We start from the raw sequence: 18,261 nt of genomic DNA, 5'->3' as shown, positions 1-18,261 counted from the left end.
TAGCATCATTGACTACACCCTCCCCAAACACAAGGCTATATAGCAGGGGAGTCTCCTCTTGATTCAATACCTACACACCAACTTTCAAAATCAAAGTTTGCTTTCTTTTTTCAATATTTTTAATTGAATCAAACCAGCACGTGACTTCATATGCCAATTAACTCGCCTGCAATGTACAAACGGTGTCTGTTGCCGAAAATATGGCACCAATAGCTTAATCAACAAAACAATGTATTGAAGTTAGTTTAGATGCAATAAAGTGGGTGAGAAAGAAGGTTTAAAGAGCAAAGATAGAGCAGACCGAGATAGTCTCGAACAGTCAAGCCAACAATATCGAGCATTGAGAAGAGCAACCAACTGCCTATACAACAAGAGTAAATTAACCATCAAGAACAAGGAGAAAGGGAGCAAAAGAGAAAACCCCACTTGACCAAATCAACATAACACCTGTACTAATTATGCTTGTTGATATGAAAACCCCAGCAACTCCAAACAGCATAATAGTTAAGAAATTTTGGAAGAAGTGTTTCTTCTTGACCTGGAACCTGGTGACACAAATATATAATAATAAATATAGTAACTTCTATTCTACATTAAATGCCAGAACCAATAAATAAATAGTTTTCAGAAAGTAAAAGCTCTGAATTGAAAAAAGTAGATACCCGGCATTGAATATAATCGGTGGAAGCAGATATATAAAGAACAGCTCTTCATTGAATCTGAGTATGTGAGAGCTTTTCCCCTTTCTAATCAACAAAATGACTGTCCCCGCAATAAACCCCTTATTAATCAATGCAACAAAATAGATTAAGATAACACGATTATCAATCGTACAAACACGAAAGTTATTATCTTTCTTTTCTTGCACATATATAGAAATCGATAGATAGATAGATATTGTTGAAAAGGGGAAATGATGGAGATGTATAGTACGATGAAGATGGCGGCAATGGACTCGTTGAACCATCGATTATCTTCTAACAAATGTCCAACGACTAAACAGAGGCAGAGAAGAGCCACGAAGACGGTAATGGGTACCACCTGCTCGTGGTTAGGGGTGCTGCTTCCGAGGTTTGTACCTGCATATTCCAAGACGCGCATTTTTTGTGGGAGCAGAGATTAAGGTTGTTGTTTGTTGTTGGTTGAACATATCCCAGAAAGGCAGAAAGAAAATGAGGAAAAGTTTTTAGCGGTAGATTGTAGAAGAAGAAGTTGCAGATCTTTCATCTTTGCAGCGGCAGTGTAGCGAGTAGCGAGTAACGACAGTGTCTGGTGGTGATTTGCCCGGGAAAACGCCTAACGAAATGCTGAGTGTTTGGACTGTCACCGACACGTGGCGCCATTAAGCAGCAACTTCTGAACGTGTCGCTTGGGAGATCATCCCTGTGAATCAGCTAGCCCCGGTAGACTCTATCTCACCCCATAATCTCTTTGCTTTTTTTTTTTTTTTTGGTTTTGTTTTTGTTGTTGTTTTTTCTTTCTTTTTTTAAATATTACTAACTCTATTCCAATGCAGTATTGTTCATAACGACTTTCTCAACCGATTGAAGCACAATAGTCAGTATTGCCTCCACTAAGACTTGAACTCACCACCTCGCGTATAAAGGGAAGGGTTTGCTTTTTTTTTTTTTTTGGTTTTGTTTTTGTTGTTGTTTTTTCTTTCTTTTTTTAAATATTACTAACTCTATTCCAATGCAGTATTGTTCATAACGACTTTCTCAACCGATTGAAGCACAATAGTCAGTATTGCCTCCACTAAGACTTGAACTCACCACCTCGCGTATAAAGGGAAGGGTTTGCTTTTTTTTTTTTTTTGGTTTTGTTTTTGTTGTTGTTTTTTCTTTCTTTTTTTAAATATTACTAACTCTATTCCAATGCAGTATTGTTCATAACGACTTTCTCAACCGATTGAAGCACAATAGTCAGTATTGCCTCCACTAAGACTTGAACTCACCACCTCGCGTATAAAGGGAAGGGTTTGCTTTTTTTTTTTTTTTGGTTTTGTTTTTGTTGTTGTTTTTTCTTTCTTTTTTTAAATATTACTAACTCTATTCCAATGCAGTATTGTTCATAACGACTTTCTCAACCGATTGAAGCACAATAGTCAGTATTGCCTCCACTAAGACTTGAACTCACCACCTCGCGTATAAAGGGAAGGGTTTGCTTTTTTTTTTTTTTTGGTTTTGTTTTTGTTGTTGTTTTTTCTTTCTTTTTTTAAATATTACTAACTCTATTCCAATGCAGTATTGTTCATAACGACTTTCTCAACCGATTGAAGCACAATAGTCAGTATTGCCTCCACTAAGACTTGAACTCACCACCTCGCGTATAAAGGGAAGGGTTTGCTTTTTTTTTTTTTTTTTAATACATTAGATATCCACGTAAATCTCACATTCTCACCAAACACCCTAGCAATCTCTAAATTCTCACTCTTATCTGTTTCTATAAGTTTTCACCTCTAATTAATCAGGTCTCTCCATGACCTTTTCAAGTTTCGAGCAATATTATAGTCTTATAGAGTGATCAATTAAATTAATTGAATTAGTCACACATATTTCTTAAACTTTTTATCTAAATTTTGTATATGTAGAGAAAAGGGAAGAGCCCTAGTTATATTGTAGACCAAAGTATATGCATGTTGTTACATGCGCTCAACACATCCATATATATATATATATATTCTTTTTATGTCTTTTTTTTTTCTTTTTTCGTTTTCAAATAAAATTAATATAAAAAAAATTCTAATTGAGATCTTTTAAATAACACATATATTGAACTACTTTAGTGTATATAAGATTATTATTTTAGTGTTATTTCTATGTGTCTTAAACTTTATTTTTATAAATATATAAAATGAACATTGTGATGTATATTTAGTTTTGTGTTTATAGACATTAAATTTTAGGTTCGTGGACATATAAAACAAATATATTAACATAGCACACGACAAATGTTATTAAACATAATACATCTGTAGTATAATTTTATGTATATTAAACATTGTTTTTATGAACCTACTATATAATAATTAATAAATGATATGATGTATATTTATTTTAGTGTTTATGAAAATTATTCAATTAAGATTTAAATTTATTGACATATAGAACAAATTTTATAAACACGATAAATATTATTCAACATAGATATATAATATAATATTTATATACATTAAATTTTATTTTCATCAACACATAAAATGAATATTATAAACCTACTAATATATATTATCCGATGATGACTGGACATTTCTCAATTGCCGCCAGCATTCCCACCAACATACTTCTTGTTCTTGTGACAGTTCTGATGCTTTAATTTATTGTGAAAGGCATACATGATTGGGGCCTAGGTCCTTGAGCCCAATTGACATAAATGATCAGTTGTTATGCCATGGACTCGAGTTCACTTTGCAAGAAGGACATAAGTTCATGTTCATAATTTTAGAACTTTATGTTTATAATTTTTGAGTTTTGTGTTCACAATTTTAAATTTTATATTCATAATTTTTGAACTTTATGTTTACAATTTCAGAACTCTATATTCACAATTTTAGAATTATATGTTTACAATTTTAGAACTCTATATTTACAATTTCATAACTCTATATTCAATAGTATAACACATTTTTTGAATCTATATAACGAAATTGTAAATATAAAGTTCAAAAATTGTGAATATTGAGTAATGTAATTTTGTATATTGAGATTTAAAACTTGAACATAGATTTTTTAAATTGTGAATATGAATCTCGATCTATCTTGTAAGGTGGACTGAATCCATAGTATAATTTGCCACGTAAACCATTACTAGGTACAGAAAATTAAAACCATCTACTTGACATGATGTAATGTCCAGATGCTTTACTTTTTTTCTCTCTTTTTTTTTTTTTTGGAAAACCAACAAGCAGAAAACTCAATAGCTGGGGTGCTGCTTCCGAGGTTTGTACCTGCATATTCCAAGACGCGCATTTTTTGTGGGAGCAGAGATTAAGGTTGTGTTTGTTGTTGGTTGAACATATCCCAGAAAGGCAGAAAGAAAATGAGGAAAAGTTTTTAGCGGTAGATTGTAGAAGAAGAAGTTGCAGATCTTTCATCTTTGCAGCGGCAGTGTAGCGAGTAGCGAGTAACGACAGTGTCTGGTGGTGATTTGCCCGGGAAAACGCCTACGAAATGCTGAGTGTTTGGACTGTCACCGACACGTGGCGCCATTAAGCAGCAACTTCTGAACGTGTCGCTTGGGAGATCATCCCTGTGAATCAGCTAGCCCCGGTAGACTCTATCTCACCCCATAATCTCTTTGCTTTTTTTTTTTTTTTGGTTTTGTTTTTGTTTTGTTTTTTCTTTCTTTTTTAAATATTACTAACTCTATTACAATGCAGTATTGTTCATAACTACTTTCTCAACCTATTGAAGCACAATAGTCAGTATTGCCTCCACTAAGACTTGAACTCACCACCTCGCGTATAAAGGAAGGGTTTGCTTTTTTTTTTTTTTTTTAATACATTAGATATCCACGTAAATCTCACATTCTCACCAAACACCCTAGCAATCTCTAAATTCTCACTCTTATCTGTTTCTATAAGTTTTCACCTCTAATTAATCAGGTCTCTCCATGACCTTTTCAAGTTTCGAGCAATATTATAGTCTTATAGAGTGATCAATTAAATTAATTGAATTAGTCACACATATTTCTTAAACTTTTTATCTAAATTTTGTATATGTAGAGAAAAGGGAAGAGCCCTAGTTATATTGTAGACCAAAGTATATGCATGTTGTTACATGCGCTCAACACATCCATATATATATATATATATTCTTTTTATGTCTTTTTTTTTTCTTTTTTCGTTTTCAAATAAAATTAATATAAAAAAAATTCTAATTGAGATCTTTTAAATAACACATATATTGAACTACTTTAGTGTATATAAGATTATTATTTTAGTGTTATTTCTATGTGTCTTAAACTTTATTTTTATAAATATATAAAATGAACATTGTGATGTATATTTAGTTTTGTGTTTATAGACATTAAATTTTAGGTTCGTGGACATATAAAACAAATATATTAACATAGCACACGACAAATGTTATTAAACATAATACATCTGTAGTATAATTTTATGTATATTAAACATTGTTTTTATGAACCTACTATATAATAATTAATAAATGATATGATGTATATTTATTTTAGTGTTTATGAAAATTATTCAATTAAGATTTAAATTTATTGACATATAGAACAAATTTTATAAACACGATAAATATTATTCAACATAGATATATAATATAATATTTATATACATTAAATTTTATTTTCATCAACACATAAAATGAATATTATAAACCTACTAATATATATTATCCGATGATGACTGGACATTTCTCAATTGCCGCCAGCATTCCCACCAACATACTTCTTGTTCTTGTGACAGTTCTGATGCTTTAATTTATTGTGAAAGGCATACATGATTGGGGCCTAGGTCCTTGAGCCCAATTGACATAAATGATCAGTTGTTATGCCATGGACTCGAGTTCACTTTGCAAGAAGGACATAAGTTCATGTTCATAATTTTAGAACTTTATGTTTATAATTTTTGAGTTTTGTGTTCACAATTTTAAATTTTATATTCATAATTTTTGAACTTTATGTTTACAATTTCAGAACTCTATATTCACAATTTTAGAATTATATGTTTACAATTTTAGAACTCTATATTTACAATTTCATAACTCTATATTCAATAGTATAACACATTTTTTGAATCTATATAACGAAATTGTAAATATAAAGTTCAAAAATTGTGAATATTGAGTAATGTAATTTTGTATATTGAGATTTAAAACTTGAACATAGATTTTTTAAATTGTGAATATGAATCTCGATCTATCTTGTAAGGTGGACTGAATCCATAGTATAATTTGCCACGTAAACCATTACTAGGTACAGAAAATTAAAACCATCTACTTGACATGATGTAATGTCCAGATGCTTTACTTTTTTTCTCTCTTTTTTTTTTTTTTGGAAAACCAACAAGCAGAAAACTCAATAGCTCAAAACCAGATCTAAAATACAACTTGATGAGAAGAAATCCCACACAACAAGGATAGAAGAAGAACCAGTCACCCGTACAAGTACATGAGCTACATAATTCGCTAACCTCTTAACATGACGAACTAAAATGTTTCCAATATCACTAGCAAGTAAATGACACTGTCTAATCAAAAGACCAACATAAGAAAAGTCTTGACATGAAAAATTAAAATTGGAACAAAAGTTTAAACAATAATACTCAACGACAAAATTAATAGTATTAGACTGAACCTATCCTGCAATTGAGGGATTGGCAATATGATGTGGCAAATGCCACATCATTTATTCTTTTTTTTTTATTTGATGTACAGGATTTGCAAATTTGCAAATCCTGACAAAAGCTGCCGCAGCAGCAGTTTTTGTATTTTTTTTTTTAATTTTTGATTTTTTTTATGTACTTTCTTTCTTTTTTTCTTTTTTTATTTTAAGTGATGTGATGTTGGGTCCACTTTTTAAAATAAATTAAGTTTGTAGGGATATAATGTGAATAGTAAACGATTTACAAATTGGGTGATGTGGAGGTGTGACCCATTGTTTTCAAATTGAGAGATTTGCAGGGATAAGGTCAACCTTATGACTAAGTGCTTCCTTCACGGTCATAGTTTCAACAAGATAAGGACCCCGTGAGCAATTCAAATGACCTCCACAAGTTGCCACAAAATTTCTTTCACAATTCCGGGCTAAGAATAAATAACTAATTTACTAAATATTTATTTTTATAACTAACTAATACTATCAACTATTCGGAATAAATAACACAATCAATTATTAACTATCATCTAAACCAATAAGCTACTCCGTATTAGTTATTAACTAATTACCGAACACACCCAAAAATACATAGTTAGTTGGACAATAAAGAGTATATAAAATTATAAATCACATTAATATTATCGTTTTATTACAACATCGTTACATGTTTCAAATAATTAGTTATAAAAAATATAATTAAGCTATGATGCATAATAAATTAATCTCAATGTGTATCCGCATTTTGTTTTAATTTATAACAAAATCAATTATTATTGTTAGATTGTGTATTATGGATGAAGTTCGCTTTATTTGTAACTTTAACAGATAATGAAATATAAAAAAGTAAATAAGCCTATAGTATCAATAACAAGTTAACGAGTTAAGTCGGACCAACTTTGTTTATTAGTATATAGTACATGGGTTTAGATGGTGACAAATTAGATGATTTGATGGTGAATTTAGGAGAAAATAAAATATTGGAATATGCAACTGTAAAAGGAAAAAAGAAAAAGGGAAGGTGGCGATGGAGATGCAAGAATGTAGTATCTCCGTATGAAATTTGGAGACTAACAGAAAATCTCTCTCCTCTCTCTCTCTATCTCTCTCTCATTCTCTCTCTCCATATTGTCCTCAATTCCAATCCCCTCTAAGGACACACATCCTAATCCTTCCATCATTATTAATGGCATCCTCTTCTCTCTTCGCCTCCTTCTCCACCGCCTCCTCCCACCAGCAGTCTAACGGCCTGTGACTGTGACCGCGACTGCGAGGAGAGTCGCCTCTGCGTCGTCGTCGTCGTCGTCGGTCGGTCGGTCGGTCGGCTTCTGCTCCTCTCCGTCCCACAATGCCGACGCCGTCGACACAACTCGCCGGCCTCGGGAAGCACTCAGCCGCCGCCGCCGCCGCCGCCGCCGTCGGCGACAATGACAAGGGTGTCAAACGATCTTCCGGTAAACTGAAGAAGGCCTTCAAAAAGGCGATGCTCGGTAACGTCGTCATCAGGGCCTTCTTCAAGAACAGGTCGCGCCGTCCCAGGAATCCCCCCGAACTTGTCGCCCAAACAACCTCGTTGCTCAATGGCCTCAATTCCTTTGACGATCACGCCGCCGGTAAACGTTTCCACAAGGTAACTCATCTTACAATCTCATTGTCTCGCGCCTAATTTTACCATTTAATTATTATTTAATTCATAAACTTATGTGATTGTGTGTATACAGGCACAGTAAACCTTAATTATTGAATGAAAAGTAGGTTTTGTATTATAATATACATACATTTTAAGAATGGTTTTCTGTTTTCCTTCATACCAGATCTAAACCGGTTATATGTGTGTATTTTAACATCTTCAAGATAGAGAGTATTTTTTGTTTTTGTTTTTTTGAATACTGCCGACTCTATTACATTTTGTACTGTATTACATTGTAGTATCTGTTCATCAATATTTTCTCAACCTCAACCTTTTGAAGCTCAACCTTTTGAAGCACAAATAGTCAATACCCCATCCACCGAGGCACGATCTCATGACCTCCCATGTGAGATAGTCACTACATGTCATCTGAGCACAATGTGCTTGGCAGATACAGAGTATTTGATTGTATACTCTGTTCATTATGAGATTTTGAAAGAATCAAGACAAATGTAATCAAGTTGTGGTTATAGATGGTATAATAATGGAATTTGTTATAAGGAGATTGAGTTCTTTAATCATCTGTATTTGGCTCTGTCAGATGTTAGTTTGCAAAGCCTAAATTTTCATTAATGTTATTTGTAGAGTTGTGGGGCCAGGAAAGATTTTATTATTATTATTATTTTTTTGTGTTTTCATTCTCATATTGATCTATTCTGTAATTAATTTACGTTGTTCATGTCTTGTCTTTTTCAGATTGCGGAAATAGACACTCATATTAGGGATATAAAATCAATTCTATACGGCAGCAGTGAATCTGAGCCTGCTGCTGAAGCTTGCGCCCAACTGACTCAGGAGTTCTTTAAAGGGAATACAATGCGGCTCCTTATCCTTTGTCTTCCCAAGTTGAATTTGGAGGTGATCATAAATATAGCACTGGAATTTTTCAATCCTTCTCTTGAATACAGTTAATATTTTGGACGTATCGAGATGAGATTGTATCTCGGTATTTAAATGATACACTCTTTGCCATGTCCCATTTTTTGCCTCTGTGTGCATAAATTTCATCGTTTCCTTTTCTAGGCCCGTAAGGATGCCACCCAAGTTGTTGCGAATTTGCAAAGGCAGCCTGTTAACTCGCGCTTGATTGCTTCTGACTACTTGGAAGCCAACAAAGATCTTGTGGATCATTTGGTATCTGGGTGAGCTAGTGCTTGCTGTATTTTCTGTTCCATTCTGCTCAAAGAAGTGGCTGATTAACTCAATTCAGCTTTGAAACCTGTTTTTTCTCTACATACTTCGCCTCTGCTCACTATCATTGAATTTAAAGACCATATTTTCCTTTGCTGCATTTTTCTATTTCTCGACACATATATCAAGTGCTTACATTAGGTTTTATAGATACGAGGATTCAAGCCTTGCTTTGCACTATGGAGCAATGCTGAGGGAGTGCATCCGGCACCAGGTTGTTGCCAGGTATCAGCTTTAGACACCGCTATTTGTTATGGCTGCCAGTGTTGTATTGATTTATTTATCATTGATTATTCTGGATGTAGATTTCTTTCGTTTCTCGCAAATGGTTAGCCATACACCCTGACACTGTACCCGTAACCCAAGTTTTGCTGACAAATTTTATCTTTTCTTTTTTTTTTCTAAGCCTGTGATTATCTCTATTATTCATTTGTAGTGAACTTCTTTTCCCTTTGATTTGTTGTTATTTTCAGGCATATCTTGATGTCAGAGCATGTCAAGAAGTTTTTTGACTACATGCAACTTCCGGAATTTGATGTTGCTGCAGATGCCGCAACTACTTTTAAGGTCGTGTTTAGTGTTTACTCTCTCTCTCCCCGGGGGGCATACCCTCCTAGTCTATGGAGTTTTAGTTGACTCTTGCGGTCTTCACTATTGATATTATTATTCTCGCTCCTCAATGTCACTCCTTTTGATTTTGGAATTCCACTTTTCTCAAATCTGAATTGTTTAAGGTTCATATAGTGCAACATTGATTATCATTTACACCTTTTTCCTTTTGCTTTCATGTGACTTGCATTTTCTATATCCATCAATATTACTTCAAAAAATAAATGGAATGCCCTTCAAGTTAAAAATAATTTAATTGATCACGTTGATTCTTTGTAGAACATGACACTAATCTTTGTGGATTTTTGCAATTCATTTCAGGAGCTTTTGACCCGGCATAAATCAACAGTGTCAGAATTTCTTTCTGAAAACTACAATTGGGTATTATATTCTTTTTATGTGGTTCATATTTGTCTTCTAACGCGATATATTACCAATCATTTTATTGATGGCGGGTGAAATCTTACTGTTCTGTTATTGGCTCTAGTTTTTCACTGAATTCAACTTTAAACTTTTGGGATCACCAAATTATATTACCAGAAGACAAGCTGTGAAGGTAAGACTTAAGAGGCAGATGTTTGAGCTTTATTTACTTTCTCTGAAAGGACCTTTGAGCTTGTCTTTCTCTGTATTTTGTCAGCTTTTGGGTGATATTTTACTTGATCGTTCAAATTCTGGTGTGATGATACGCTATGTCAACTCATTGGATAATTTGATCATATTAATGAATCTTTTGAGGGTAAGATATAATAATAATGCTCGAAATGCGGCTGTGCGCTCAAATTGTGACTGAAGCTGATGGTTTTCTCATGTTGCAGGAGACGAGCAAGCCCATCCAGCTAGACACCTTTCACGTGTTCAAGGTTTGACCAAACACATTCATAGATATATCTTAAATTCTTAATCCCTCCTAAATATGCATGACCTTTTCTTACCCCGGTTGTGTTGAGCCAATTACAGCTCTTTGTGGCTAATACAAATAGACCGCCCGGCATTTCCAGCGTGCTTGCTAACAACAAAGACAAGCTCCTCCGCCTCTTTGTAGGCTTGAGGACCGACAAAGGTGATAACTTTCTCTGTTGACAATACAACATTGCTTTGCTTGTAGTAGTGTCGTGTCTTCTTACCGAACGAAAGAATTGTGTGTGTGTGTGGGAATGCAGAGGATGAAGTATTCGAGGCGGACAAAGCTCAGATCTTGAAAGAAATCGGTGAACTGGAACCACCGCGGCAGTGTGGAGATGTGTATAAGCTTCCAAGAACACCATTGTGCTCCGGAGAACTGCAGCACGATGTTTGTCCATTGCCTCTGCCTGAAATGAATGATATGGTCGCCTAAAAAATATATATATATATATATATTTTGTATTTAAAAACACCGTTCCCTGTTTCTGATAATTGGATTTACCCGTTGTCATATTCGGAAGGGAAAGGGTGGTATTCTTTAATTTCTTTTTATTTTTTAATTTTTAATTTTTTAATTTTTTTTTTCCTGTTATGAGGACTCGCCTTGTTCTTTACCCTTGTAATTCTTCTATTTGCTATAATAATGTTTATACGAGAATTGGTGGAATGCATTTCTTCTTCTTACAAACAAATTAAATTAAATTAAATTGCAAATTTAATCTTTGAGTTACAATGTAAGTAAATTTCATTCAAAATAAACTAATGTGTAGTAAGAACATGACTAAATATACTATCTCAAGTCTTGACGACTAATTAAAATTATTAATATAACTCTATGTTAATTAGATCAAAATTCAAAAGTTACTTATAATTCAAGGGCTAAAATTATTATTATTATTATTATTATTATTATTATTATTATTATAATGGCACTAAGTTGCTCTCCTATGGGAAGTTGTAGGTTCGAGTGTGATATTGATTCTTTGTATTTCAATAAGTTGAGAAGTTGTGGGTTCGAGTGTAATATTGATTCTTTGTGTTTCAATAAGTTGAGAAATACAAGATAAATTATCTTTTCATAAAATTTAAATTTTATTTATCGGGTAAAAAGAATAATGGGACTAGTGGGCTAGGCTTCAGCCATGGGCTTTGTATGCAAATCCGAAGCTGAGGAAACAATCCTAATTGTATCGTTTGTTTGGCGTCAATCATCCCAAGGAACTGTCTGAATCTGCACCGGGACGAATATTTTCGCCGAGGTAAGTTTTTGCCATCTGCTATAAACATGCTTTCTTCAGTTTTAGTAGTAGTACTGAAATAGATAGATCTGTCGGATCTTGGTGAGTAGGCGCTTCATAATCTCGCAAGCTAGTTGCACTTCACATGTTCGATGAAATGCCGTAGTGCATAAATACAATAATTTCTTTTGATATTTTTGGTTTATAATGGGTCTTTGTGTGTTCTTGCTGATGAATTATGATCCCTTCATTTAAATGCACAATTTTCTCTGTAATAGGGCTAAGGTTAGTAAAATTAAGCCCTTAATGGAGAAATTGTTTGTACTCTTTTGACCCACCTACCTGTTGAAGTTATATGCTATAGAACTCAGATCTCTTGCTAAACTCACAAGCTTATGCTGGCTGCTAAACTAGGAAATATTTGCAAATGGCAACATGAATGATCACAGTATATCAAAATAAAGTATTGTTTGCCCATTGGACTTCAAGTAACTAGAGAATGATTTGCATTAGTTTTATTTTTATTTTTATTTTTATTTTTATTTGAATTATCAGATGGCGTTTTGCTCTCCCTCTACACCAGCCAAGTTGGCAGTGACAGTTGCTTCCTTCCTTGGGAGCGTGGCTATGTTTGCTTACGGTGTGCATCTTTCCTATGTGAATATTGCCCCTCAACAAGCCCGGACTAAGGCTAGGAATGATTTTGTCAAGGATCGAATAAGAAAGAAATATGGGAAATTATAGTATACATCTAAAGTTGCAAATTATATTAAGGACCTGTGCCTGGTTTATTAGTATGCTGTCGAACTTCACTTGTTATATCCAAATGGCATTGTGAACATCTTGTAGAATAAATTTTTGTACATTTCCTGGAATTAATACAGTTGTGCATGTTTTTTTGGGTAGTTTTGCATGAAATGATGACCCCGAGTAGACTCATAAAGCAATTGTATAGTTGCCTTCGGAGTGCAGACCCAGTATAGTGTTATTGGATATTTGGATGTATATTTTTTTTGCATGAAATGATGACCAAGTAGACTCATAAAGCAATTGTATAGTTGCCTTTAGACTCAGTATGGGGTTATTGGATGTATATTTTTTTCGCCAGAATAGTAGGGGTCCTATTGTCTATTCTGGGAGAAATTATGCAGCATATAGTGACTTCGAAAGCTGATACCTTTTTGAGTGTTTAGGGTTGAATTTTTAAGCCATTTGAATGAAAAGTCGTGAGAAAGCACCAAATTGAAAATATAGTTCAGCATAAAAAAATATTCTGGAAGTAAGGTAAAGGCATTAAAAAAGATTCACAATTAGAGCTTTATACAAAGATTTTGGGTTATACTTCCCCAAAAACATGTAGTGAAGCTTTAACTTAGCTAAACTCAGAACTATGCCTTATAATTTTCCTAGTAATAATGTAAATAAGAAAAGAAATAATAAGTGTACTCCCATGAACTAAAACTCCTAGCACATCTGTGCACATGATTTTATAGAAAAATGTAAAGGAAAAACTGTTCCCTATTTCTTAGTCTTAGATACTGATATCTCACATGATTCTTTCTACCTGGGACTATTTGGTTGTGTTTCCTAAACAGTCCACAATTTGATACAAGTCTTTTTGTCCCCTGGGGGCCTATTTGGTTGTATTTGGCCAAGTCTTAAACACCAATAAAACCATTCACTTGGCATCTCTTTGTGCAAAAGTCAATGAAGGCCTCCCTATCATAACATACAGAATATACCATTTTATGGAGCAAAGAAGGCCTCCCTATCATAACAAATAGTAGAGGGTAAAGGGAAGCAGGAGTCAAAAGGATAGATATTGTCATATGCATCTTCATTTAAATGAAAAATTGAAGATCATGTATTAGAAATTTGGTTCTCAAAATTCTTGGACACCACAAATTTTTGTACAGCTCTTAAGGGTGAGCCAATCTCAAATGAAACATTGCTAATAGTAAAATTTAATGGTCCAAAGGAGTAAGAACCATCTAATCTTAATATGACAAAATTGAGTAGATATGACTATCTAAGCACCACCACCAGCAGCCTTCCCTTTCTTTCTTTGAATTTTCTTCATATAAAACTCTAGCTCCTTCCCCTCCAAAATGTAGCTGTAAAGTCCAAATGAACAAATTATAAGACAAATGTGCAAATTAACACAAATTTCTACTTGAGCTATTACTGATTCTAGGCTTTTAAAAATAATTGAAACCTTCACACAAATCAAATATTATGTAACAGTGGAAATCGAGAATTTAATATGATTTAAAACAAGAGCCATGCCAGGTAGCATTAATATAAATATTAATATTTGAACTATAACAATGATATTCCAAAATCAATAAATCATTATCTACACTAGACCATAAACACATCATTTCATTGATGCTATAGAGAGATATTCTTGCATAAACCAATCTACTAAAGTTGGGTAGGCTGGTGCATTGAGTAGTACTAACCTACTTATTACACCACAATCAAAAAAATGCATTAGAATATTTTAATACACTAGCACACAGAACTTCTATAGCTAAAAAAAAAGTTTCCAATATAAAATAGGATCAGTTTCCCCACTCTTGGCCTATATAAGACATGGCAGAAATCTGAAACTTAAATAATTTGCAATACTATTTAGTATTTACCCACAGTTTCTTTTTGGTCTCCTTTTTCTTTCTAACCATAATGGTTGCCTATAATATACCCTATAATTTGTTACCATAACTCTTTTGTTTAAAAAAAAAGAAAATTCAATTTCAGTTTCATTTTGGAATTTGGATTCAAAATTAACACCAGGTTAGAACATAGCAAAGAAGAAAAACCATACCCATCAGCACGACCACACTGGCCAGGCCTTGAAGCAATTGCAGCTAATAAGCGGCCACTCCCAAATTGCTCTTCAATATGTGGGTCAATTTTACGATCCTTCTGGCGTTGTTCCAGCTTCCTGAGGACATGGTTGCTCTTCTTCTCCTCTGGAGCAGCCTCAGTCTCCTGAGTACACAAACAAAAAATAGATAGGAAATTAGCTGCAATATATTATAGATATACCAAGCAATCACCCACTTAGAAACACAATAAAACGTTTAACTTTAGGACATTTCCTTACATCTCCTTCTTTCTTGGCCGAAGCAGCAGCCTTCTTCTTGCGGCCAATGTCAACTCCATAGTGCTGGAGATACCACTGTTTAAACGGTGCAGCATCCACTTGAACAATGGCACTCTTAACCAAGGTCTGGGTCCTAACCAACTCATTATTTGAGGCATTATAAACCACATCCAAGATTCTGGTCTTCCTAGTCACAGCCTCGCTTCCCCAAGAGTAGTTCCCAGTGTCCAACCTCAGGGCACGCCACTTCACATTGCCTCCTCGAACCCGAACCCTTCGAACTGTTTTAGCATTGGGTGCCAGTTTTGTGTTTGCAGGTTGCCTTCCAAGCTCATACCTTTAGGGCAATCAAAATATGCTTCTAAAATCAATGCATAATATAGCAGAACATTTCCATTCTGAATTTAATGATAGAATTTACCTAATAAATCAGTAATAAATAAAATTAGAGTACAAACAAGCTAGAGTTTAGGAGACAAAAATTAACTTCTTTGACATACTTTCTCTTCTTCCTCCAAGCCTTCTGCTTGCCTCCAGTGGCTCGTCTTTTATGCATCGAATCCCGAGATATACCTATCACATATCATCATCATTATCACTCTTTTCGTTCTTTCAATTCTTCCATTCCGAAAAGGTTTGAGATTAGAGCAGAGAAACCAAGCGAGAATGAAAAGTTGGATAGATTAGAGTTGAATCCTTTACCCATGGCTGCCGGCGACGACGACCCTAGGATTCCGACCGCTCTTCCCAAATTAATCGAACAAGTTGAGTCCGGGCAGCAAGAGGACGACACAGGACCCGATCCAACTGGGTTATTACAGCTGCATCAAAAACCCTAATGCATTGCAGTTACAATTTTGCCCTTGACTAGCTCCCCAATAATGGGCCTAACACGATCGTTCAAAAGGCCCAAATGCTCGTTTTCCAATCGTGTGGGGCAAATTATTGCATGGATCATGGTCCACACAGCTCCAAAAATAAAAAGTACATTATTTTTGTACTGAAGGTACATTATTTTTTTACTGTTGTATCTACAGTACAAAAATAATGTACCTTCAGTACAAAAATAATGTACTTTTTATTTTTGGTCCACACAGCTGTGTGGACCATGGTCTATGCAATAATGATTGATCACGTGGACTATACTATCAAAAATACATTTTTTTTATGAGTAGGGGAGGAGAGTATCCAAGGTCATTAGCTGACCCTCACGTCGTAAAAAGCGCCCAAGAGTCCAATTTCATCATCGCGCAGTAGCTTCTCAATCTCCCTTGGTGGTTGGTCGAACCATCTGGCATTCTCTGCGTGGTTGCGAGCTCCTTTAGCCAGTGCATCTGCTACCTTGTTTTGCTCTCTCGGAATGTATGAGAATTTAACTTCCCAATTTCGAGTCTTCCATGCTCTGCATAAGTCAATAATGTTTCTTGCATGGCCAACATGCTCCTCGTTGCTGTTGATGAGGTTGATTGCCTTGGCGCAATCTGACTCAAATTCCACTCTTTGAATGCCCATGTTCCACGCTTTCTCTACTGCCATGTGAATTCCCCATAGCTCTGCCTCAATTGGTTCGCACTTGCCTATCTTTTTGGAGAACGCTCCTACGTATGCTGCTTTATCGTTTCGGAACACCCCCTCACATGATGCGTCTTTGTTCTTGTCTACACAACCATCGGTGTTAGCTTTGATCCAGCGGGTGTCCGGTGGTCTCCATGGTTGTCTTCTGCGATCGTCCTTTTCTCGTCTTCCTCTAGGCTCTTCGTCTCTCTCCAAGACTGCTTCGATCTCTTTGAATTGATTTTGTAGCCACTCTACCTTATCGTTAATATCTTTCTCCACTCCATTGAATATGAGGTTGTTTCTCCACTTCCAAATCCACCATGCGGTTATCGCAAACCTTGTTGTTCTTTGTTTTCTCCTCTGGCCTCCCTTGCCTCCTGCCACATTAGTACTTAACCAATTATCAAAATTAGTTGGGCTAGGTGTACCTGGACTGTCCGCGGTGTTGATCCTCCCCCAGACTGCCTCTGCTGCCGGGCACCTCCGAATGGCATGATCCACATCTTTTTCGGCTCCACAGATGCTACATCTTTCATCTTGCGTGAACCCTCGTTTCTTTCCGAATTGCACATAATCCTCCCATGTTTTACCAGGCATATAAAGGAACGGATTCTATTTGGAACCCTCATTTTCCATATTTCCCTCCATCTGTCATTTGCCTCGCGGTTATGGTCGTGCAGTCCTATGTCATAGGCCGACTTGGTTGAGAACATGTTGTCTTCCGCATATCCCCATCCCAAAGTATCTCTCCTTTCATCATCTCTAAGAACCATCTTATCAAAAATACATTCAGTATAAAAATAATGTACATTATATTCAGTGGATGTACATTATTTGTGTACTGAATGTACATTATATTGTATAATGTACATTCAGTACACAAATAATATACATTTAGTGTATTAAAAATGTATTTTTTGTTATGGTCTACACAGCACTATGTGGATCATGGTCAACACAGTAATTTGTTCTTGTTTTTGACAAATTATTGCGTGGACCATGAATGCAATATACACTTTTAATGTATTAGAAAATATATTATTTGTATACTGAATGTACATTTTTTAATATAGAATAATTTATAAAAGATTATGCACTCTCAAATAATGTACTTTATGTATATAAATAATGTATTTTAGTATATTAAAAATATTTTTTTTATTTATTTACTAGTATTTTCGCCCGTGCGTTGCACAGAATATATTTGTTATAATATTTTAAGAATATTTGGATCGATATACAATTATGTAAATTATAACATCAAATATTATACAGCGCAATTGATGAAATTGGTTGGATCGATTATGTTTCCTGATGTTTTCCTTGCTTGAATTAGAGCAAAATAATTGCCCAATTACCCGTGCGATGCATTGATAAATTTTTTATTATATATTTATAAAATAAAAATAAAGATGAAACTATAAAAAATTCTAATATTGAATGTGTACATTTATTTGATTATAAGATTAGTGCAAAAGTATTACTCAATTAATTGAATAACATATGATAATTATACAAAAGCCATTGTAAAAAATGAATGATACAAATTAAGAATTAAGATACTTAAGTTATCTTTCACGAAATTCCTTAAACTCCATTGTATCAACACCTTTTCTCTC

The 18,261-nt window shown here is 34.5% G+C and overlaps 3 protein-coding genes across 3 annotated transcripts; 1 reads left to right on the top strand and 2 right to left on the bottom strand.

The window, feature by feature from the left end:
• Nucleotides 1–157: 157 nt before the first annotated feature.
• On the bottom strand, nt 158–1,048 carry LOC116010748 (sodium/hydrogen exchanger 4-like). Its single transcript, XM_031250262.1, has 4 exons — nt 663–1,048; nt 448–545; nt 302–361; nt 158–213 (listed from the first exon to the last, which is right to left on the bottom strand). The coding sequence occupies exons 1-4, from the start codon at nt 965–967 to the stop codon at nt 158–160; spliced, it is 519 nt and encodes a 172-aa protein (XP_031106122.1). The 5' UTR covers nt 968–1,048.
• A 6,364-nt stretch (nt 1,049–7,412) lies between these two features.
• Nucleotides 7,413–11,400, top strand: LOC116011159 (putative MO25-like protein At5g47540). The gene is made up of 11 exons (XM_031250682.1): nt 7,413–7,972; nt 8,729–8,890; nt 9,056–9,174; nt 9,374–9,448; nt 9,697–9,790; nt 10,154–10,213; nt 10,320–10,388; nt 10,473–10,571; nt 10,651–10,695; nt 10,793–10,895; nt 10,996–11,400. Exons 1-11 carry the CDS (start codon nt 7,691–7,693, stop codon nt 11,169–11,171), a joined length of 1,284 nt encoding a protein of 427 aa, XP_031106542.1. The 5' UTR covers nt 7,413–7,690; the 3' UTR covers nt 11,172–11,400.
• A 2,416-nt stretch (nt 11,401–13,816) lies between these two features.
• On the bottom strand, nt 13,817–15,898 carry LOC116007426 (40S ribosomal protein S8-like). Its single transcript, XM_031248097.1, has 5 exons — nt 15,788–15,898; nt 15,586–15,658; nt 15,086–15,422; nt 14,804–14,970; nt 13,817–14,090 (listed from the first exon to the last, which is right to left on the bottom strand). The coding sequence occupies exons 1-5, from the start codon at nt 15,789–15,791 to the stop codon at nt 14,006–14,008; spliced, it is 666 nt and encodes a 221-aa protein (XP_031103957.1). The 5' UTR covers nt 15,792–15,898; the 3' UTR covers nt 13,817–14,005.
• Between the last annotated feature and the right edge of the window lie 2,363 nt (nt 15,899–18,261).

Source organism: Ipomoea triloba, chromosome 2 (assembly GCF_003576645.1).
Source record: "Ipomoea triloba cultivar NCNSP0323 chromosome 2, ASM357664v1".
NCBI lineage: Eukaryota > Viridiplantae > Streptophyta > Magnoliopsida > Solanales > Convolvulaceae > Ipomoea > Ipomoea triloba.
This window is presented reverse-complemented; position numbering and strand designations above follow the sequence as displayed.

Bases quoted from the DNA above. Each gene is read 5' to 3' on its own strand.
- LOC116010748 (XM_031250262.1), bottom strand. From the start codon at position 967: ATGGTTCAACGAGTCCATTGCCGCCATCTTCATCGTACTATACATCTC. The intron at 546-662 runs GTATCTACTTTT...TTGTGTCACCAG, and splicing joins CCGATTATATTCAATGCCGG to GTTCCAGGTCAAGAAGAAAC. The intron at 362-447 runs GTGTTATGTTGA...CTTGTTGTATAG, and splicing joins AACAAGCATAATTAGTACAG to GCAGTTGGTTGCTCTTCTCA.
- LOC116007426 (XM_031248097.1), bottom strand. The intron at 15,423-15,585 runs GTATGTCAAAGA...ATTGCCCTAAAG, and splicing joins GCTTGGAGGAAGAAGAGAAA to GTATGAGCTTGGAAGGCAAC. The intron at 14,091-14,803 runs GTATGGTTTTTC...TGGACTTTACAG, and splicing joins CAGTGTGGTCGTGCTGATGG to CTACATTTTGGAGGGGAAGG.
- LOC116011159 (XM_031250682.1), top strand. From the start codon at position 7,691: ATGCCGACGCCGTCGACACAACTCGCCGGCCTCGGGAAGCACTCAGCC. The intron at 10,214-10,319 runs GTATTATATTCT...TATTGGCTCTAG, and splicing joins TTTCTGAAAACTACAATTGG to TTTTTCACTGAATTCAACTT. The intron at 10,696-10,792 runs GTTTGACCAAAC...AGCCAATTACAG, and splicing joins ACACCTTTCACGTGTTCAAG to CTCTTTGTGGCTAATACAAA.